This window comes from Lissotriton helveticus, chromosome 3_1, assembly GCF_964261635.1.
Source record: "Lissotriton helveticus chromosome 3_1, aLisHel1.1, whole genome shotgun sequence".
NCBI classification, from domain to species: Eukaryota; Metazoa; Chordata; class Amphibia; order Caudata; family Salamandridae; genus Lissotriton; species Lissotriton helveticus.
Genome location: NC_136061.1, coordinates 1,855,744,786 through 1,855,768,172, shown reverse-complemented (window position 1 = coordinate 1,855,768,172; position 23,387 = coordinate 1,855,744,786). Strand labels below are relative to the sequence as shown.

The 23,387-nt window shown below is 48.6% G+C and overlaps 1 protein-coding gene across 2 annotated transcripts in view; it reads right to left on the bottom strand.

Annotated features, from left to right (window-relative positions):
- PIDD1 (p53-induced death domain protein 1) overlaps positions 1-23,387 on the bottom strand; it is a 197,708-nt gene that overhangs the window by 72,777 nt on the left and 101,544 nt on the right. For both annotated transcript variants that reach the window (XM_078682801.1, XM_078682802.1), the window contains 5 exons: positions 18,763-18,910; positions 11,121-11,256; positions 10,787-10,937; positions 9,166-9,289; positions 5,818-5,936 (listed from right to left, as the gene is read on the bottom strand). In XM_078682801.1, coding sequence (XP_078538927.1) covers positions 5,818-5,936; positions 9,166-9,289; positions 10,787-10,937; positions 11,121-11,256; positions 18,763-18,910 — 678 coding nt within the window. The remainder of the gene's footprint in view (positions 1-5,817; positions 5,937-9,165; positions 9,290-10,786; positions 10,938-11,120; positions 11,257-18,762; positions 18,911-23,387) is intronic.

Sequence of the window (23,387 nt, the reverse complement as noted above, 5' to 3'; positions counted from 1 at the left end):
CCCAGGCGTCAGACTGGATCCGGAAATTTTTGCGTAGCAATACCCCTGCGCGTCGGTAGGCGTCGTCTGCGGCTCCGCGTCCGTCGTCGGCGTCGTTAGCGCCGGAATGACGTCGTCGGAGTACTTAGACGCCGCCCATGCGCGCTGACGTCAGTTCTGATACACAGCTTTTTCGCGCCAGATACGCAGAGCCATGATAGAACCAACACTGGTGCCATGAAACTAGGGCCCTGAAAGGGATGACCTTAACCCTAGATATCGGTTCGCAGAACGGGGAGGATGGTTGGGTCGGTAAGGAATCTATCACTAACTAATGTCTCTTACAGATATATCGTTACACAAGTAGTAACTTGTGCATCTGAAAAAGACACGTTAGTGATAGATTCCTTACCTTAGAATAGATACCCCAGCAATACCAACCCCGGTGGTGGGTCTGCAAACCAATAATCACACCAGAAAGTCCTGGAGGACGGAACGGCCAAAGAAGCCATCCCTCCGGACTTGACTGTCCAGGCAGTAATGTCGTGCGAACGTGTGCAACGAGGCCCACGTAGCTGCCTGGCAAATGTCCTGCAAGGGCACCCCCCGGCCTAGGGCAGTAGTAGTCGCCGTGGCCCTAGTGGAATGAGCCCTCAATCCAACAGGGGGCTCCTTCTTAGCCATGGAGTAATATGCCTGGATACACAAGATGATCCACCGGGAGATGGTCCGCTTGTGTACCGCCTTCCCCTTCTTAGCGCCCACGTAACCAACAAAGAGTTGGTCATCCACCCGGAACTGGCGTGTGCGATCCAAGTAAAATGAGAGCGCACGTTTTGGGTCCAGACGGTGGAGCCGCTCTTCCTCTTTAGAGGGATGCGGAGGCGGAAAGAAGGTTGGCAAGGTGATGGACTGCCCGATGTGGAAGGCTGAGACAACCTTGGGCAGGAAAGATGGCTTGGTACGCAACACAACCTTGTCCGGATGGACAGAAAGGAAAGGTGGAGTACAAGAAAGGGCCTGGAGCTCACTCACTCTCCTGGCAGAGTTGATGGCAACCAGGAAAGCAGTCTTCAGAGTTAGAAGGCGAAGAGGACAGTTGTGAAGTGGCTCAAAGGGAGCGCACATCAGGAAAGTAAGAACAAGGTTCAAGTCCCACTGGGGCATCACGAAGGGAACAGTAGGGAACATGTGTGTGATGCCCTTAAGAAATCTATTTACAATAGGGGACTTGAACACAGAAGGCTGATCAGGTAGCCTCAAGAAGGCAGAAAGGGCAGAAAGGTAGCCCTTGACAGTGCCCAGAGCAGAGCCCTGCTGGGCAAGAGAAAGAAGAAAGAGGAGAACCTCAGAAAGGGGGGCAGAGAGTGGGTCCACCGCCTTTGCTGTGCACCATGCCACAAATCTGTTCCACCTGCAGGCGTATACCGACTTTGTGGAGGGACGCCTGGCTGCCAGAATGACATTACAGACTTCGGGAGGCAAGTCAAATGGCCTCAACTGTCGCCGCTCAATCTCCAAGCTAGTAGGTGGAGACTGGACAGGTTTGGGTGGAGGACCGTCCCCTGCTGCTGCGACAGAAGGACCTCCCGAAGAGGCAGACGAATCGGGGGATCGACTGACATGCTGAGTAGCTCGGGATACCAGTATCTTCGTGCCCAGTCCGGAGCCACAAGGATAACCTGGGCCCGGTCGCGCCTGATCTTCTTCAGAACTCTGGGCAGAAGTGGTATAGGCGGAAAGGCGTACAATAGACCGCAACTCCACTCGCGACGAAAAGCGTCTCCGAGCGAGCGCCGCCTTGGAAATTCCAACGCGCAGAACTGATGACATTGCGCGTTCTCTTCGGTGGCGAATAGATCTAACCAAGGCTCTCCCCACTGCTGAAAGAGGCCTTGCGCCATGTCCGAGCTCAGACGCCATTCGTGATCCATCATGCACCGACGGCTGAGTTCGTCCGCCCTGGCATTCAGAGAACCTGCCAGGTGTTGAACCACCAGGGTCACGCCCTGACGTTCCAGCCACTGCCAGAGACGCAGAGCCTCCTGCCATAGGGTCCACGACCCCACCCCGCCCTGTTTGTTGCAGTACCACACGGCGGTGGTGTTGTCCATGAACACCTGCACTACACTCCCCCGGACAGAGGGGAGGAATGCTTTCAGTGCTAGACGAATCGCCCGTAACTCCAACAGGTTGATGTGGAGCCGGGCCTCCGCCGGAGACCAGAGTCCTCTGATCTCCGCCTCTCCCATGTGGCCACCCCAGCCCTGGAGGGACGCGTCCGTCACAACTACGTGCTCCGGGTGGGGTAGGGAGAGGGATCTGCCACTGACCCAATCGTGGTCCATGAGCCACCACTGCAACGGTCTTGCAGTGCCCTCTGAGATCAAGACATGGTCGGACAAGTTGCCCTGATGCTGGGCCCACTGAAATTTCAGGTCCCACTGCAGAGCCCGCATCCGCCACCGGGCGTGACGCACCAGAAGGATGCAGGAGGCCATCAGTCCCAGAAGCCGCAGCGTCAACCTGACCGAGACTCGGGATAAAGGCTGGAAGATTGGAATCAGAGCCTGAATATCCCGAACCCGCTGTTCGGGAGGGTAAACCCGAAACTGCGCCGAGTCCAGAACCGCTCCGATGAAGAGGAGCTTCTGAGAGGGACACAGGTGCGACTTCGGCACATTGATGGAGAACCCCAGCAAGTGCAGGAGGTCGGCCGTAGTCTGGAGGTGGCTGATGACTGTCTGGGGCGAGCCCGCCTTCAACAACCAGTCGTCGAGTTAGGGGAAGACTGACACCCCTAACATGCACAGATGAGCTGCGACCACCGCCATCACCTTCGTGAACACCCGTGGGGCGCTGGTAAGGCCGAAGGGGAGCACGGTAAACTGAAAGTGCTCGTGGCCTACCGTGAACCGCAGGTAACGCCGGTGGGCCGGCAGGACGGGATGTGAAAAGAAGCGTCCTGCAAGTCCAACGCTACCATCCAGTCTCCGGGGTCCAGGGCAGCTAAGACCTGAGCCAAAGTCAGCATCTTGAACTTCTCTTGTCGGAGGAAGCCGCTGACGTTCCGTAGGTCCAAGATAGGGCGCTGGCCCCCCTTGCCCTTCTTGGGCACCAGAAAGTAGTGGGAGTAACATCCACACCCTACTTCTGGCCCAGGAACGCGCTCGATGGCCCCCTTGGCCAAGAGGGCCGTGACTTCCTCTTGCAGAAGTTGCAAGTGATCCCCCGACACGCGGTGGAATTGCGGTGGCATGGCTGGAGGGGTCGCCTCGAAGGGGAGGGAGTAGCCCCTTCGGACGATTTGCAGCACCCACCTGTCCGACGTGACAGTGCGCCAGTGGGAGTGGTGATGGCGAACCTTGCCTCCCACAGGCGTCACATGGGCCTGAAAACTCGGACTAGGAAGGTTTCGAAGCAGGTGCTGCGGAGGGAGGTGTGGACTGGCATCGCCGTTGACCCCGACCGCCGCCACGGCGGTTTCCACGGCCGCCACCGCACTGCTGGACATTTTGCGGTGCGTGGCTGGCAGCACGTGTGGGGACGCCCCTTCCGTGGCCACGAAAGGAGCGAAAGGCACCCGATTGCTGGTACGTGGCCGAAAGGCCTAAGGACTTGGCCGTAGCCCTGGAGTCCTTAAAGCGCTCCAGCGCATGGTCTGCCTTGTCGCCAAAAAGGCGACGGCCATCGAACGGCATGTCCAGAAGAGTGGCCTGGACATGCCTAGACAACCAGGCGTGGCGTATAACCGCCACCGTCGTTGCCATCACCCTGCCCAGTGAGTCCGTGGTATCCAGCCTACACCGGATAGAGTATCGCGCCGCATCTCGACCTTCCACAAGGGCTTGGGCGAGTTTAGCCCAGACCTCCTCCGGGCATTGTGGCAGCACGTCCGCGACCATGTCCCACAGGGTGTGGGTGTAGCGGCCCAAGAGACACGCGGTATTGACAGACCGCAGTCCCAAACTCAGGGACGAGAACACCTTCTTCCCGAACTGTTCATATCTCTTGGATTCCCGGTCGGGCGGGGCCGTCGGGAATGCGGTCTGGGAAGTGGAGGCCTGGATGACCAGGGTCTCGGGGTTGGGGTGGGTGGACAAAAAGCAAGGGTCGCCCGGAGCCGGGCGGTAGCGTCTGGCCACGTTCCTATCCACAGGCGGACCTGTGGCGGGCTTGTACCAAATGCCCACAAGAACGTCACATAAGGCTTCATTAAACGGCAGCAGAGGCTCACTGGAGCTTGCCTGCGGTTTAAGAACCTCAGTGAGGAGGTTAGTCCTCACGGCCGCGATGCGGAGCTCAAGGCCCAAGGCCTTGGCTGCCCTCGTCAACACTACGCTGTAAGCAGCCCCCTCCTCCGTAGCCACGGTGGGAGGGGAGACAAATCCAGTGTCTGGCGAGGTGTCAATACCACTGGCCTCCCCAAGCTCATATGTCCAGTCCTCTTGAGACTGGCACTCCTGTGCCAGAGGGTCCTCAGACCCCTCCCAATCACCTCCGTCACCAGTCTCCTGTAACCCAGGGTCAACAGACTGGACCTCCTCATGGAAATAAAAATCGCCAAAGGCCGTCGGAAGCGGCGCCGTTCCGGCGCCAGAGTCGGACCGAAGGGAAGATTGGGGATGGCGTCCACAATGGGGGCTGGGGGCGACACCCTCGGGGCCAGCGCCGGTGAGGTCGTGAGGTCGACCGGCGACGACCCGGATCCGCTGAGGTCCTGCGGCGCAGGGACCGAAGCACCCGGCGGCGCCGGGACTGAAGCACCCGGCGGCGTCGGGGCCGAAGCGCCCGACCCGCTAGGGCCTCCAGCCGGGACCGCTGGGCCCGAAGGCGCCGCGGGACCCGGCTGAGGAGGGAGGGACCTCATGAATATGAGGTACCGCTCGACCTCCTCCGGCGTTGCGCCGTGCCCAGGGACCCGAAGGTGTGGGGCAGGCGGCGACGCTTGCGACTCTCTCGGAGCCGCGTGGGCGGTGTCGCCCGAACCCCTGGCCGCATCGTGCGAGCATTGGGGTGGGTCGGAGGAGCGATGATGCCTCTCCGACCTCTCATGCCTCTTACCTGAGGACTTGGATCCCGACGACCGATGTCCACTCCCGGAGCTGCGGGGACTCCGACCCCGCGACCGGTCCCTCGACCTCCTGTGGGACCGTGACCTGGAATGGCGCGGGGCCGACTGCTGGAGCTCGAGCCGCTTGCGGGACCGCTCCCGCCTAGCCTTCGACGTCAGGGCCCGGCAGTCGGAGCAGGTGCGGTAATCGTGGTCGAGGCCTAAGCACTTCAGGCACCGGCGATGGGGGTCCGTGACCGACATCAGTCGGTCGCACTTCGAACAGGGCTTGAACCCGGGCATCCCTACCGGCACCGATAGAGTCGAAGACTCAAAGAAAGAAATGATCAAAAGGATCAAAAAGTTTAGTCAAAAATGACTAGGGGTAGAGCTTCTCCGGATCTGCGCAAGCTGGCGCGGAAAAAAGAAGAACTGACGTCAGCGCGCATTGGGCGGCGTCTAAGTACTCCGACGACGTCATTCCGGCGCTAACGACGCCGACGACGCACGCGGAGTCGCAGACGACGCCTACCGACGCGCAGGGGTATTGCTACGCAAAAATTTCCGGATCCAGTCTGACGCCTGGGGATATTCTAAGGTAAGGAATCTATCACTAACGTGTCTCTTTCAGATAGAAGCATACTGTCCTAGGTGATTTTCCTCAGTTTACTTTCTTCAAACACCAGATACATTCTCCCTGGGTAAACGCTTCTTGTTCCTGGTTACCTGTTCACCGATCACATATCACAGATCACCAGCTCTTGCATTAATTGCGTCCAGCTTACCTGCCCTTTCACAGCCTGCTCCTTCCTGCTCACGCCAGACTTCACATAGATCTCCTTCATGTTCTTCATATGCGAGTAGAAGATGAACGAAATTCTGCCATCCACACAATCTGGCCGATCTTGGGAAGGGTGATGGGAAGAGTGGAGAAGAAAAGCATCCAGTAAGTGAATACCAACGGGATCCGCAGAATCAACAGTTATTTACCACTCATGCCTTCAGAGACATACTACCTCTACCACTCAAGTTCTGTTCTAACTACTCTCCATTGGGGCGTCTATAAATAAATATTCATAAAGGATTCCACATTTGTAAAGCGCAAACCTATCACCCCTAAGGATATCCAGGCACCGGAGGGCAGTTGGGGAGATTAGGTGAGCTATTGCCCAGAGTCACATGATGCTGAGCTGAGCTGCTGCCGGGGATCAAACCATTAGCAACGTTCCGGAGTAAGCCGCTCTGGCCGCTGAGCCACACCTCTCCTTCTGGGAGTGAATTGGGGTCTGCCAGATATGAGCCATTTCATCCAAAATGTTGTCCAGTTACTACCTCTGCAGAAATTGAGACACTGCACTTAAGACCTAAACACAGAAAGCAGCTACCCTCTGACACAGCAAAGCAGCCCAGAATTACTAGAACATATTTCAATGCAGGAATGTAATGAGCATCTCTATCACCCAGATGCATTTTCTGGTTCATTACCTGAAAGGCCCTCTCCTGCCCCTACTTTGCTTGAAGTTAAAAGGGGGAATGGCAAGTTAGGGTTTGAGCACTTGCGTTACTGGACCCAACTACCGTCTTCCTCTAGAAAGGGCAGAAGCGTGTGGGAATGGGCATGAAATCTAGAAACTTCCTTATACAGTGTGTATAAGTCGCTTTGTTATACACCCAAAATCCATAATAAAAATATGTTTTTCCCAACAAAACCAGTGAAAAGCAATCAATCACTGGAACAGAAAGGCTCACAAAGAGGAAGCGGGTACCCATCCATGACCTAAACCAATACCATCTACGTGCTGTTCCCTATAGTCTCCCAAGGGATTTATTGCAATGGCTCTATATTGAGCCTACTTTTGGTATTCAGCAGTGGTGGTGTCAGAATGATGGGCTCAAATATTTTAGTGGCGGGTTGCTTTCTAAGATGTGTGTTTCTTCTTTTGTGGTTCTCTTTGAGTGGTCCACCCTTTACAAACCCGCGTACTCTTGGGCTAGATTTATAACTGTTTTACATACGTAAACCAGCAATGCAACCTCAACTCATGGGCAGCCCTTGTAGGGTGCTAACAGCAGCTGCTCTTGAGCCCACAGTCAGCACAGATGACTGCGTCCGTTTGTATCTAGTGGTTCCTTGTGCAAAAAAGGATGCTGAGGCAGTGACCACGACTGAGTGTGAAACAGTCACACAGCTGTGTCACACCTCGATTTGGGTCACAAGTGAACAACCCTTGGACTGCAGGGTTATTTTTATTTTCACTTTTTATGACAGCACGTTTTCTTTGTCAATAGGAAAGAAACGTCTTTCCCTGCCTCCTGATCTGCACACTTCCAAAGTCCTTCCAGCATCTGCCCTACTCTAACCTTTAGTGGAGTGGTAGCTGCCCCTCAGCCCACATTCTAATGGGATCATTTCTACTTTGGCATGTTTAGCACAGATGGCCACGTCTTATTGTATTGTTGGTTGGTCCATACTGTGCATAGAAGGCGGCTGACTGCAGCGACAGTGACTGCCTGTAACAGAATAGACACACTCCTGGCTACCCCTGCTGCCTCCTGCTTTGGTTCTCATACTCACAAAGGAGTGTGGGCCTTTGGACCCTTTGTTTAACACGATAGGGCCAAGCTGTGTGCAGTGCATGTCCTAAAAAGACGATTTGTCCAACAGGGTGTCCTTCCCTTATTTATATCGCCCCACTCACTTCTGGTGGTCAGAACACTGTTTTGTAGTATCAATCTTAGTATGCCTGGAGAATGTAAATGTAAATTGATACTTGTATAGCGCACTACTCACCCGCAAGGGTCTCAAGGCGCTTGTATGAATACCGCTGTGGAACCCATCCTGGCTTTGCCTGTGAGGTGTCCACTCCTGGGCACCCCCAAGGTGGAGGCCAGGCATCCTTAGCGTTGTGAGGGCTGTTGTGGAGATTAAGCAAGCTATTGCCCAGAGTTGCAGAGTGGGACTCCATGATTGGAATAGGCACCGAGGCGAGAATTATCAGGTCCGTGGAATTTTGAGCCCAAGACCCGCCAAGGCGGGGAATTGAACCCTGGTCCCTGGCTAGACTTCTGCATCAGGGTCTGCCGCTCTACTCATTGAGCCACACTTCTCCTGTGGCCTAAAGATTTACAGGGCAATTCAACACACAAGCCAGGGGGCCTTCTTTTCCTGGGACCAGCTGAGTGGTATCCCCAATTTGTTTCCCGTCAATATTTTGTCATAAGCAGCTCAGAGAAGTAAGCAGTGTCTTAAATACTTTCCTAATGTGGCAGAACCGAGAAGTAGGTTGCAGGAAGCAAAAGGCGTCCACCTCCTCACTCTTGGAAGTGGCCGATCAACGTGGCAGAGGAATACTTGTCATTGCGGATTTACCCCGTGGTTGGAGCACTCTGGGGAGAAGTGCTGTGCACCAACACCCAAAGAGTACTTTTTGACAGAGGGTTGCATGAATGCTGGGTCTTATAGCTAGAAGAGAAAAGTCAGGGGAACAGCAATTGGCAGAAGTAAATTGTTGAGTATATTTATTTTTTTACTTCAACAAATTTGTCTGCAGAGTTTGGCTCAAGCAGATTGGCAAAGAGTGCAAAATAATCAAAGCTTTCCAGACAGATGTTTAACCAGTAAGTGTGCCTTATGACATGGTATATGGTATACAATATGGAGCCAAAGCACCATCTCAACTCCCTCCCAGAGAGGTTGACTGACGTTGAGTATATTCTCAACTAATCAGGCCACAGTGGGCGAGATATGACCTTGGATTCAAACAATTGTATTTAAACAACTGCGGGGATCATTATTAATTATTTTACTGAAGATTTCCTGCGCACTCATTACAGAGGATATTCAGAAGGTGGGTTTCCACAGAAAACACTAATCATCTAAGCAACAAAGTGGTATCCTTGGGAAAATGTCTTACATCTGCTTGGATGCTACCATTAATGGTCTTTTAAGGCACCATTTTATTGACCGGCTGCAACTACAGAGCAGACAAATGTCTCTCATCTTTCTTCGTATCAAACATTAATCTGAAGGGCACAATCCGAACAGTTTGTGGTGGAGCAGAAACACACATGTTTTACTAGGTGACTTTTTCAAACAATTGTGGAAGCTTTGAATAATTTATCTAACATAATACCTGCATCTATTTCCAAGCCACGTTCAAAGGCGGCAAAGAACTGCTCCCCTTCAAACATATCCACCAGGTCAGAGGGCTCCGGGCCCTGGTACCGGTCATTAAGCTTTTTCAAAACCGTCTCCACCTGTAGGGCAGCAAATAAAGAAATCAGGATATAGCCATATATTCGGGACTAATATGTGCAATTGTCTGATCTCTTGGCAAGCACTATAATGCTGCTAATTTCGACCATCCTCTCCCTAGCTTTAAGGGGACAGGATTTAGATTAAGATAGTTTGCAAGCATACTTTCTCCCTAAAGGAATAATGCACACTCAGCGCTGTAGATGATATGTGTGGTTCCACCCTTCAGAAACAATACAACTATTAGGAATGGTATCTCTAACCGTGTTGATGCTTGCTTCTCATTCTTTTCTAGGAGGGCCTTATTTGGACTTAACTTTAGTGGATCACCATGTGTAAGAAGAAACCATGCATCATGAATGCAGGGAGATTCGCGGTGCTGACCTGGCTTTCTAGTAGCCAAGAAAGCACCTGCTTGAGAAGCTCCAAGACTGCAACTAACTAGAAACTAGGTGGAGCTAAAAATGAAATAATTTGCCATGCCTTCTGTAAGTTCTGTAGTTCATGAGTTTCAAATGTTTGGACCTTCTGCTATCTGCAGCATCTGCAATTGATTGCACTTCCCTAGAATTCATCAGAACTTCCAGAACCACAACAGTTTCCTTACATTTGTTTTTTTTTAAAAACAGATTGTATTGGTTTTGATACAGGAATACTGCCCCTGTACGTGAATACTCAAACACAAACGCAAACATAAAATGCAAATCCATGCTTGTAGAACCCCCTGCTACACCCCCCAGTGATCTGTATGTGCAAATGAAATTAGCAGCAATCGCCTTATTACATCCCATATACGCATGAACCCATTAAGTTGGAATTTCGTTGTCTAACATTTGTCGCATAGGGCGGGTAGACTAACACAATATGCCAGTATTCCGCCCCCGCCTGCCACATCTCATAAAGCTTAAACACCTCTATCTCTAAACCCATTCAGTGATCCCTTCCGCTCCTCCACTCCGCGAAAGAAGGGGGGATTGTTGCTTTCCACTCCCTCACCATGTACCTTTGGCAAGAGTCAGCCCCAAAGAGAGCAGCCTTAGTTTGTACATGTAACACCCAGTGTACAGTTAATATGTAGATGGGTAAGTTTGGGGTCCATTGGGACATTCCAACCCAGGATCCTGCTAGGTCAGGTAGTCACTGCGTGCCAAAACGATTTTAAGACAGGACAGCCCACACAGTATGGAGGAGTGTCCCCTCTGCGGTTTTCTTACATTTGTAATCTGGAAAAACAAAGTACTAGGTATGGGATGACTGGTGGGTGTGGGTAATCACTATATAAAGGGAAAATATCCGACCCAATGGTGATCAATGCTGCGTCTAGAAAACGCCATCTTTACGCCTCCGAAGTTAAAAAAAAACCTCTCGATGGAAAGATTTTTATTTAAGCAAATACCCATCCACAGACATGTATGTCCTTGTAAGCAGTCGGTACTTCCTAGGCAAGGCCCATTCTAATTCTAATGCTAAGACAAAACCCACAGCATCCCAAAACAAACCTTATGTTTTGGGGCACACTGCAGCAGGACTTGTTCAGGGTCCCTCTTCCTCTGCAGAGCAACAAAATTCACCTGGTACATGCGCAAGCGCTCATAAACCTTCTTGGCAATACCTCCCACATAGGTCTTGGTAGTGTACCACAGCCAGTACCTGAGAGGGAAGAGAAGCAAGAACAGGTGAGTCTACCTTCTGCTGGAACAGAGCATTAGAGGAGGCACAGAAGTAGTGATGTCGCTAAACTGGGCGGAGTGCCACGTCAACTGGTGGAAACAAATTATGGAGATGTAAACAACAAACACTTAGAAGAGGACTCTAGATTTAGTAAGTACTCACCAAGAGAAGTGGTCGACCTCAAAGAGGGCATAAATGTGGGTGAATTCCAGCATCACTTGGTTAGTGATGTCATTCCATGTCTGTGCCTGTAGGTCACCATGCAGGAGGTGCAGCCGGGACCGCTCCAAACTCTGTCCTAAGGAAGAGAGGTTTATAGATGGCAAGAAAAAGGAGAGAGACCGGTGGGAAAAATCAGGACAGAGAGGGGACAGTAGGAAGAAGAAAAAAGTAGGAAGAGACAAAGAAAAAAGATGGAGAAGGTTAGATTAATGAATTGGAACAAAAGGTAATGGAAAGAAGTAAGGTGATGGAGCAAACACAGTAGTGGCGGTACCTAGACAATTAGATCAAAATTGAAACCAAGTATGCCTAACTGAGTGTTCACCGAGGTTTCTTATAAATTGAGAGGCATTTTTACAATTTTGAAGTGGATTCTGCCTAAATACACCATAAGCCTTGCTGCAATTTTTGGTCCCCATAGTCTGCTAAACAAATGAAATATGTTTTGTGTGACTAAAAGAGACCTTATGGACTAAAGGTTTAAAGACCCCTCCAACTATTCCGTGAAGCTCAAGATTTTAACCAAAGCGACTGCGATACTGCAACCAATACATTATCATTCCCCGTACAATGGACAGACACATGGGGTATAATGACCCTAGAAGGAGAAGAGTAAAGTGCAACAGGGACAAATGAGACTTGGAAAGTCCGAGCACCGCTGTGGCCCTGCCTTTTCCTAGACTTGATATACCCTTTTGAATTCATTTCCATCTGTTCCTGTGCTTTCTACAATAAAAATGTTTTAGGTGGGCCAGAGAGGGGCACTCCATAAATGGATTATCCATGAAATGTGTGAGCTACAACCAGAATTACAAAAGTAACTTTACCTCAATTTTTTGAGGACTTCCAAAAAATTAGAGGTCATAGCTGTTGGAGATCAGTACTCCTGGAGCCCTTGTACGGTGGTTCTCTGACAGCAGGAGGTGTCTTTGCACATAAAGGAACAACCATTCACTGCTGCACAAATATAGGGTTATACTGCTGCCACACTTCTTCCCACAGTCGAAAATGTTTTTTAAAGGGTCCTGAGAGCCCGCGCCATGAGAAGCTAACACTCCCTTGTGTTGAAGATGCCTCAGCTATATGGAGCAGTCCACTTAAAAGTGGTTACTGGAGACATTTGGCCACACAGATTTCTCAGCATAGCATAACCATCCTGACCATCTACTCTCGATAGGATGTCGTATACTTCCATTCAGCTAAATAAACAAGGTCCACAATCATTGTCTATACTTTACATCTAGTGAATTTTATATATCAACTTTTAAACCGAGTTGCTTACTCGTGGACTTACCACTTTATTGAGTTTGTGAGAATAAAAGGAAACAAAATTACATATAACTGGGGGTGCTGCCTGGTCAGACGGTATCTGAGGATTTACCAATATTAGCACAAATAATTCTAAAAGTACTGCTGTGTTGAATGGCAGTGGCGCATGCCTGTAGAATCAGTTGTAGCTGTAGCACTAGAAAAAGCACTATCATGGTGCAGGCTATGTAACCTGAGCCGTAGACTCACTTGTAGATGTGGCAGTGGTAGGGTGACCAGTAAGAGAGTAGTAGTGATAAAAATAACAGAAGTAGTCACTTTGACATTGTTTATAATATTTCTAGTGACAGCAGTAGGATTTGGTGCAGTGCTGCTAATAGTAGGCACATGAGTTCATGTAACACTAGCATTGTTCCTAATAGGTATTGTAGTTGCACACTAGTACTAGCAGTGTTAATTTCAGAAGTACTAGAGATAGCACGAGTAGTAGTTGCAGTATGTATGACAGTACAATTAGTATTTCTGGGAGCACAGCACTGGTCGGCTTATTAGATAGTAATTGCCAGTGGTGGGGCTAAAGGTAGCATTGGCAGCATTCGAAAATATTCCCGGATGTTTCCCTTGTATCCTGCACCCAGACCGTTTCACCACTTCCTGTTTGTAATGTGCTTCCAATTGTAAATGCTTACTCTAACTCTTCTGAATCAGACCTCCTCTGCCCTTCATGACCAATGCTGATCATTGGTCTCTGCACATACTATATGGACCCAAACAATTATAGTTAGGCCAAAGTGTCCTTTTGTGATCATAGTTACGATTTCCGTTTTTACCGGGTTTTACAGGTAAATCCAGGAAAAAAAATCTACTCCTCTTTATTTATTCTTAGACTTGGAAAAACGGGAAATGGGTCTTTTGAGTGATTCTCGGTGCTATTGATTGTCTGTCATGCCAATAGCTGTGCCGGCTGATGGGCAGGGAAGTTAAAAACAGGAAAGAGATTTCTTAATAAAGCTTTGAACAGCTACCGATGTGCATGCGCATATCACAATACAACCGTTTTCTTAGAAGTGTAATACATGTGTGGGAAGCATCATGCAAAGCTTAGGTATTTTTGTGAGTGGACTTTTATTAGTTAAATACAAGTGGAAATAATTAGTTGAAGTTTCAGATTTTCACAAAACGCAGACTAAACATGGATAAATATAAAAATAGATAGGGATATACACCGATGGAATGTCTAAAAAATAAATAGTCAGCCTCAATAATAGTACACACTTTGTTGCTCTTGACTATGCTTTGATTAGCTCTTGCAAAGAGGAACAATCAATCAACGATTTGTAGAGCGCTGCTTATCACCCATGAGGGTATCCAGACAGTGGTGGGGGCCTCTGCTAGGAGATGTCAGTCGAACATCCCGGTTTTTAGGCTATCTCTGAACTTCTGTAGGGAGGATGCAGTCCGGAGGTGGGGTGGGAGAGCATTCCAGGTCTTAGCGGCCGGATAGGAGAATGTGCGGCCCCCACAGCGGGGTGTATGGGCGAGGGAGAGGGAGGTAGAGTGTAGTAGTTCCGGGTTGGTGGAAGTTCAGTCTGTGGTTGAGGTAGGCTCGTCCTTTGTTGTGCAAGGCGTAGTAGGCGTGGGTCAGCAGTTTGAACTGGCACCTTTAATGGACGGGGAGCCAGTGGAGTGCTCTGAGGTGGGGGGTGATATGGGCTCTTCTCGGGAGGTTGAGGATGAGCCTGGCTGCAGCATTTTGGATAGCTTGTAGTCTGATCAGTAGTTGTGAGGTGATGCCCACGTAAAGGGAGTTTCTGTATTCCAGGCAGCTGGTGATGAGGGCTTGGTTGGCGGTGCGTCTGCTGTTGATGGTGAGCCATTTGAATATTTTCTGGAGCATGTGGAGGGTGAGGAAGCAGGCTGAGGAGACCGTGTTTTTTGCTTCTACATGTTGAGCTTGCTGTCAAGTATGATACAGAGGCTTCTGGCGTGGTCTGTGGAGAGGGGCCCAGTTCTGATGGCCACCGTGAGTCGTCTCATGGGGAGGTGTTGCTTTTGAAGAAGAGTACCTCTGTTTTGTTGGTGTTGAGTTTGAGACATTTGTTTTGCATTCAGCTGACTACGCTGGTCATGCACCTATGAAACTGAATTTGGTGTTAATGGGGTTTAAGGCTAGGAAGAGGATGAGCTTAGTTCCGTCAGTGCCTGATATGATTTTCATACCATAGAATTTGACCAGTGCAGTCCGTGAGGCCATGTATGTATTGAACAGGGTTGGACTCAGTGAAGACCCTTAGGGAATGCCACAGACCAACGTTCTTTGGGCCTGAGGTGTTGGATGGGAGGTGGATGCTCTGTGCTCTTCTGGTGAGGAATGAAGCTGTCAATTTAAGAAACTTCCTTGGATCCCCATCTGATGGAGTCTGTGTAGGACGGTTTAGTGTGGCACTGTGTCGAAGGCTGCGGGAAGTCTAGGAGTATCAGGGCTGCGGTCTCTCCCTGGTGTAGGAGAATTGGATGTCATCTGTAGGTGCAATTAGGGCGAATTTTGTGCTGCGATTAGCACGGAATCCCGACTGGGATGGATACAGAAGGTAGTTGATCTCTGGGTCTTTAGAGAGTTATCTGTTTATTGCTTTCTCCGGGACTTTAGCCGGGAATGAGAGCAGGGAGATGGACAGGTATTTCTTAAGTTCTTCTGGGTCAGCTGTAGTTTTTTTTAGAAGGGGTTTTATGTCTGCATGTTTCCACCCTTCTCAGAAGGAGGCAGAGATGATGGATGATTTGAGGATGGTGGGGAGTTCCTTACTGATGGAGTTGCTCCCCACGTTGAACATGTGGTGGGAGCAGGGGTCTCTGGGTGCTTCTGAGTGGCTGTAGTTGTGGTTTGTGTGGTTAGTTGATCCCACGTAGTGATTATAGTGTTTGAGGTGGAGTCGCTGCTGTTAAGGAGTTCGTCAGAGTTGTCAACGGTTGGTTGTGAGTCGAAGTGTTCGTAGATGGTGGCAATTTTGTTGTAGAAGTCTGTGAGGGTGTCACAGAGCTGCTGCAAGAGGGTTACAGTGTTCTCGGCTGCTGAGGGGTTGGTGAACTGTTTGATGATGCTGATGAGTTCCTTGCTATGGTTGGAGCTAGCTTCAAGGCAGGCAGCTAGGGCTTCCTTTTTGGCATTTTTCTGGCATATGTGATATTTATTGAGAGCCACTTTGAAGTTGGCTCAGTTGCTGGGTGTTTTGTTGGTGCGCCAGATTCTTTTTAGTTGTTTGCAATTGCATTTGGAGGTAGCTTAGGAGTGAACCAACTGGTGTGTTTGGAGGGTTTGCCTTGTTTTGCGGGTTTGAGGGGTGCGACTGTGTCGGCGCATTCGGTAAGTTTGGACACCCACCTTGAGGTCGGCGGTGGTGTCGGGGGAGGGGGTCCGACAGGGGTTGAGGGTGTTGCTCCATACATTTTCTGTTCTCTTGCTCCCTCTCCTATGGGCGAAGCTGGTCTGGTCCGTGGCTGTGTTGGGGGGTGGTAAAGATGGAGAAGTGGATGATTGAGTGGTTGGACCAGGTGATCTCCAAGGTGTGGCTGCATTTGATTCTGTTGCTAGCTGTGAAGATCGGGTTCAGAGTGTGTCCAGCTATGTGTGTTGAGGTGGTGAGATTTCGGTGAGGCTGGGGTTGTTCATGCTCCCTATTTGGTTTGCTGTGTCGGCGTTGCTTAGGTCGTCGATGTGGAAATTTAAATCTCTGAGGAAGATGAAATTCTTGGAGCGGATGGCCAGGGGGGCTAGCAAGTTGGAGATGTCCTTGCGGAAGGCAGGGCGTGGTCCTGGCAGTCCGTATGCCAGGGTGCCCCTGTTCGTGGACTTGCTGTCTTTGTTGAGTTTGAAATTGAGGTGTTCCATAATGGGGGTGGTGTCGGCGGCGGCGGCGGCTGCTGTGCAGTGGAGGGACTCTTTGTGAATGATGGCCATACCACCCCTGTGTTGTTTAAAAAAAATATATATATTTTAACTTGTTCGTGCACAGAGCAACCACTCCTGTGTTGGTTGAATTGGTCTCGATATATGATCTTGCAGCCACTGGGAGTGGCAATGTCAGGTGCAGAAGACAGGTTTAGCTATGTTTCGGTAAGGAAGAGGATGTCAGGGTGAGGGAGGTGATGGTGTCCCAGATTTCTGTGGTGCATTTGGGGAGTGATCAGGCGTTGATGAGCAGACATTGGATTCCTCTTTTGTCAATGGGTATGGGGTGGGTTCTGAGGGGGGGTTCAACGTTGCAGGAGAATCGGCAATGTTGATAGGAGAAGGGTCCTGCCATTGATTGGGGGAAGTGTGGCCACAGACGTCACTGCAAGGTCCTGGTATCAAGGCAGTTAATTCAGCTCTGGAGTAGCTGTGGGAGGTTAGAGATCCAGGGGTCCTGGCATTGGGCACGATCCTGGCACAGATGGGTCAGACGGGCTTGCCTTTGGCTCGCTGGTGGTGCGGCCGCATTGCGGCCTCCATTAAGTAGGTTCCTGGGAGGGGTGGACACTGGTCGGGGTGAGCAATGGTGAGAAGCGGGAGGGGGAAAGAGGTTAAGTTTAGGAGGGAAACGGAAAACATGATTAGGAAAAAGATGCAATCATACAAAACAGGGGGAAAATAATCGCAATTGCCAGGAGAGAAGGTCACAAGTAGGTGGGAGAAAAAGGTAGTTATCGAGGCAAACGTTTTATTAGGCAGTAGGAAAACAATGTGTTTAATTCTACAAGCATTTGACACAGCAAAGGTTTTACAGGGAAAACTGTATAAAGGTAAGGGAAGGAAGAGCAGAGAACTGTGGTGGCAGTAAGCATAAAAATATGAAAAATATAAGGAACCAGATGACCGAGTCTATTTGAAGGCAGAAAATCAGAGCCTGATGTATGCCCTGGGCCAAGTGTTTCCTCCAGCAGGAGATAAAAAATGCCTCCAAAATGTGCCAGCGCAAGAACCAGCCTGAACTAAATGAAAAGAACACATGACCCACATTCGTGAAGACCTAGACGGGCACCAGCTGTAAATAAAATAAATATGCACAATGCATGGACAAGGCCCTCTTTTCAAGCAATAGTGCCTACTCCTCACAAAAACCCGAAACAGAATCACACGAACATCCTCGGAGGAAAGACTGGCAGACACAGTAGGAACAAATTCCATCTCCCACTTGTGACCTGAGCCCTGCAGTGACAGCCTACACCCAGTGCACCTGCAATAGTTATACAGAGGGTAGCAACTGGCCAACTCCGAGGCAAATGGAGAATGAGATAGCTCAACACTGTAGACCGTATTGAGCTTTTAAACCAGCTGGAGTACACGGCCCTCCTTTCCAACCAGGCTTCACCAGCATTTAATCACACCCGATAAGGTGGGTTAACAGGATGCATATGTGAGGATGGTAGGAAGGGCCAGTGTATGGGATTTCTTATGGTGACTTCCAGGCTGCCTTCACGTCACGTATCTTTTTTGCAGGGGCTGTGCAAGTGAGAACACATCTTTTTAGATTTTCAGATATGCTACAGCACATAGCTATATATTCTTATCAATCATCACCATATTGGCTGAACATCCCAGGAGAGCCCTGAATAAATTATGAAATGAAAGCCAACGTAGTTGTCTCTCTGTGATACATGTTGCTCTTTTTTAGTGGTATGCCCCTCACTAACTCATAGATAGCTCATAAATAGTTCACAGCACTGCACGTGAAATCACTGGCAACCGAGGGCCAATACTGTTTCCTGACCAAAAGTCATCCAATGTACCTTCAAAGGTACTGAAGAACGTGGTGCTCAAAAACATGTCTGCGCTCCTAAACATGCATGTAATGGGGAAACATCCTTTACAATGCAATTTTTACCAGCCTTTACGACACAACTTTTACAACGCAAACCATTACAACGCATTGCGCTGGGGGGCGCTCTAGGATAGGGAATAGGTTTAATTTACTATCCAACACCTTCCCTACTATCCACGGGGACTGGAGTTGGAATAGTAAATTAAACTATTCACTAGCCAGCGCCCCAAAGCACTATGCGTTGTAAAGGCATGCGGTTGTAAAAACAGCGTTGTAAAGGCATGCGTGGTAATGTCATACATCCATGTAATGTTATGCTATATTATCCGAGACATGTTAACACATTGGTCTGCCATTACTATGGTCTCACAGAGTCGACGGTCATCCGGGCTTATCGGCTTTTCCTGCTTTCACACGTTTCAGTCTCAAAGATCAAGCCATGCTGATACGTTTTACTCTCGGCACACTCAGAACGCATCCCCATCCCTGGGCCGGAGATGGACAGCACTGACCTGTGACCCCTGGTGGCAGAGGGAGCTGGATTTGAACGGGTTTGAGGAAGTTGATGCTAGAGCTCTGAGAGAGGCAGAGAAGGGGGCTGGCGGTGGATTCCGGATCGTTTGTTATCTCCTGAAGCTCCTTTTCAGTGATGGGCAAAACCTGGAGGACACAATATGCCGAATGATGCACAGAAAAACACATGCAAATGATCTGGAACTGCACTGTGAGAGGAGCTAGCCAGCTAGCAAAGAATAACAAACACATTTATTTTATTACTTTTAATACCGCAGCATAGCTTAGCGAATAACATGCATGCTCTCTGCTATGTTCACCACACTTTCTACTGTTTATTTCAGAAATTCAACAAGAAATACACTCTCACATTATGGCAGCTCAGGTATTTACTCCTACTGTTGGTTACACGCTTCTGCGAGCTAGCTAGCAAAGGCAAACAAAACAGGCCTTCTCTGTTGAAATCCTACCTATGGAATTTTCTAACTCTGCCCCTCCAAAAAATAACAATTACTACCACTTTCAAAGGGATTAATAAACCTTAAGTAATGGGTCCTGCCTATGGTTTGGCAACAAGTGCTGGTGACCCAGGAGAGAATTTAGTTGCATGTGTAGGTCCTATGAAAAGCTGTTAAAATACCAGATGGGGCACCACAATGCGAACCAACACGGGCAAGAGGCCGTACTTGCTTCTGCCTGATTGGGGAAGAGAGCAGAATAGCTATTGGTCCCAGATGTAAAGTCCAAGAATAGCACAGACATAGTTCCTGCAGGAAAGTCCTCTGACAAACCAGAAGGCACTGTGCAGGAATAGGTCTCATTGAGGAACAACAGAAAGAAACGGTGCGCCTAAGAAAATGCATGGCCAGGAAAACATGGGGGGTGCCACAAATCCATGGCAAGTAATCTGAGACAGAGTATTTCGTAGTGTCTTGGCCCAGGCCTGTGTAAGTGGAGAGATATCACTTTAGATCTCACCCCTTTCAGTAAAGCCTGTTGTGCAACATGAGGCATCTCTTCCAATTGCTCTGCTTCAAGCTTGGGAGTATAGCTCAATGACACCAGCGATTAACAAATCACCAGCAAAACGCCATCCCTGATAGTATCAGAAACTTCACTGCCTGCGGTACTGCATGAAATTCACCAACCCTACTACCATACATAGATTCATGCTCCCAGGCACCCCAAATTAGATTCCTTCTTTCCTGGACCTTATCTGAATACAGTAGATTCCAATCATGTGATCTGTGTTCGTTTAGTGCTGGCAGCATCTATTTGTCATAACTATTTGTTTTTCCATAGTACTCTTACAGTAGAGCTGGGAACTGAAACTTTCTGAAAGCTGTTTTCGGGAATCCGATCCAAGGATACCTCTCTTTGTCACACCTAGGATGGCACAGCGATACAAGCTGCGCCAGGTGGATACTGTAATAAAGAACAGTGACCTCTTGCTCCTAGTAGGGTTGCAAAAGCAGTGAGGCGGGACTTCTGAGGTGATGGAAGGAAGAAGATGAGGATTATTACCTTTCTGTAATGATGCCATGGGACTGGACGGACAACTGGAAGTCATGGGTTAAAAGACCTGCCACACTACCTACTGGAAACTCTCTTCGGTCATCCTCAATGATATGGTACGGTAGTAACAATGAGACGGAAGTGAGGCTGCAGAGATCCTGCCTCTACTTCCAATGGATATCATCAGCATCTGCGAGAAAAGCAGTGAATCTCCAACAGTAAGTCTTCAGCACGGTAAACATCCATGCACATCTTTTGCTTCTTTGGATGAATAACATGCTGAGGAGAACCTTTATTTACAGTGCAGGGGAAAATTGGCCAATCAGCATCTTGATTCTCGAGTTTTGTCAATTCACGATAGGCCTTAAAGGAAGCTACGCTACTACAGACGTAGTACCTGATTCGAAGGGTACAATATCTCCTCCACACTTGATTGGTCAAGCTCTTTAGTATAACCCAGCCTAAGAAATAAGGATTCACCAAATTTCAAAACTACGTTGTCCACTTTTCTTTGGAAGGAAACTTTTTTTCATCAGTCTTCCATGTGCATCACTTTATGATGAAGGAATGAATGAGATATTGTAAAACACGCAAATACCTAATTATGGATGTTCTGGTACTTAACCCAAGCCAGGAAGAAAAGAAAGCAAGGCAAAGACTAAACAAATGTCAAATTAGGAATAGATTAATTTTAAGTAATTTTCGCAAGAACAGGAAATTACAGAGCATTCTTATGGAATTGAGTCCAAGGTAGGAGAAAAAGTGGCATCCAAACCTGGTCAAGTGGATCTTAGGAAGAGCCAAAAGGTGAAGAGAGGTGCATCGCAGTAAGTGGATAGGCTTGTAGCATTGAATTCTATCCTATAGATAGCGAGGGCTGAGACCATGGACGGCCCAATAACAAAGAGTGCTTTCAACAGAGATGGTGTAGTTATGGGAAGCCAGTGTAAATTTGTTAAATAAAGCAAGATGGATGCATGCTGAGGGATACTGAGAAGGAGATAAGCAGCTACATTTTGCAAAAGTTGAAGTTCGCCAATCAGACAGAAAAGAAGACCAAGAAAACAGAGTTCCCATAGTCAAGGTGGGAGAGAAATACTGCCTGGATTCTGGTTTTCTTTTACTCTACGGGGAGAAGGGAGAAGATTTTTGTCAGACTGTGAACATAGCAGAAGCACGTCGCAGAGCCATGAGCGATGTGGATTGGCAAGGAGAATGGTGAATTAAATAGAACATCCAAATTGCGAAATGGAGGAGAGGAGGTAGGGCCAAGATTGTCGGAAGATCAGATGGAAGGAAAGTGACTGAGCAACAAGGCTTCAGTTTTGTCTGAGTTTTTTCAACCACTCTGTATTCATCCACTTGGATTCATTGGATAAAGTGAGGCTCTTGTGACTCATCCAACTGGTGAAGATACAGGTTTTCTTTTAAACCAAAGTACCCCATGACAAAAAGTGCATAGGTTTTTCCAGGTTAAACCTGTGAATCTTGAGATATACTAACAAAATGTAGGTTTGCCTTACATTCAGAGACTGGGTTTTTGCTACATGTGTTTCATTTGCATGTTTATGATTGAGCATTCTAGAAACAGTTTCAAAATTATTTCTAGAAACAGTTTCAAAAGTATTTAATTTGGCTATGTTTTCAAAAGTCTTTTGCATATTTCACTTCACTCAAGAACAACCATCCCTGCTGTAATCAGCCGTTGGAGCACACCTAGGAGGCACTCGGCTTAAAGGATGGAAACCCAATGATGAAGCATGTCACCAACTAGGTTGGTGAGTGAGGGTTCTCCACGAGCTGCTCCACGATCGAGCTACACCGGTCGAGCGGACCTAGGTTTGGAGGTAACGTCCTCACGCAACCAAGACTCACAGTCGAGTACACTGGTCCCGCTTGAGCAGACTGCGGGGACCGTCAACAACGATTGAGGGGTGAACTACAATTCAGGAACTCCTCCTGTTCCAGTTCGTGACCCCTCAGGTTGTATCCACTACATAGTGCGGCCCACCTTGGGCTCCGTCCTAGTATATGAGCACTTTTTAGGTCCTGATGAATTGCCGTGATGGCATGAAACATGTCGACCTGACCACTTCTGAGGGTTGAACGGGTTGTCCCACACATAGCTTGGTGGATTTCCCATACCCCTCTTATTTTTAATGAAAGCAGTTAGCTACCAGAATAAAATTGCCCAGAGTAGACTATACTGACTTTTTTTAAACCACACCTCCACGCTCACTACGTACACACTTGGGCCCCTCACACTCACCCACACATCGGCCAGGAATAAAAGATCTCCGCAAAAGAGTAGCACTTTGTGCTACCCGTCAGGCATTGCAGCGCCGGCCTGACGCAGGAGCAGGGAGCCGATGATGACACGAAACAATCGGTTGGTGATATGACAGTAGCCGTAGAACCGACCTGTTGTGTGAGGTTTCCCTAATTCCGATAAGGGGCAACTGTCCCTGTCTCTCGCATACAACCACCTTTGGAGAGAGGTGGATCGATCATCCACACACACCCACCCACCCCCTAGGGGAACTTTGTGCATCAGTTTTGAATTGTGGTTCTTTAAAAAACTCTGAAGGTTCGCCCCTGTATTGTTGTAAGTTAGAGACTCTATAGGAACTTTTGTTAGGTAAACAAGGTACCCGCTCTTGTTGTTTGGTATAAATAGTCAAGGGAAGACAGGGGGAGTTTTCTTTCTCTCTCTCTTTTTCCTGTTTGTGATGTTGTCTTTTTAGGACATAACTTTTTTCGGTTTGTTTGATGGGAAATGTTTTGTAATCTGTCTCTGGCCAACTCTTTGTGAGCACACAGAGAGAGATGGGGTAACATATTAGGTTTTCAGTCAATTATATGTGTATTATTTACGCTAAATTTATTTATTCACAGAGAGGTAGAAGCCAACTGGGGCCTTCTAAAATTACAACGCATGGATTTCTTCAACGCAATGTCATTGTACCTGGGATTTACAAAATGTAATAAAATGCTTTTTTATTTTAAAAAATGCTTTTTCGTAAAACAAAATAAGAGACTTATTTTAGTTAATTAATAAATCTTGTTCAAAACTTTGTTCATCCATAATGTCATCTTTAAAACTAAATCT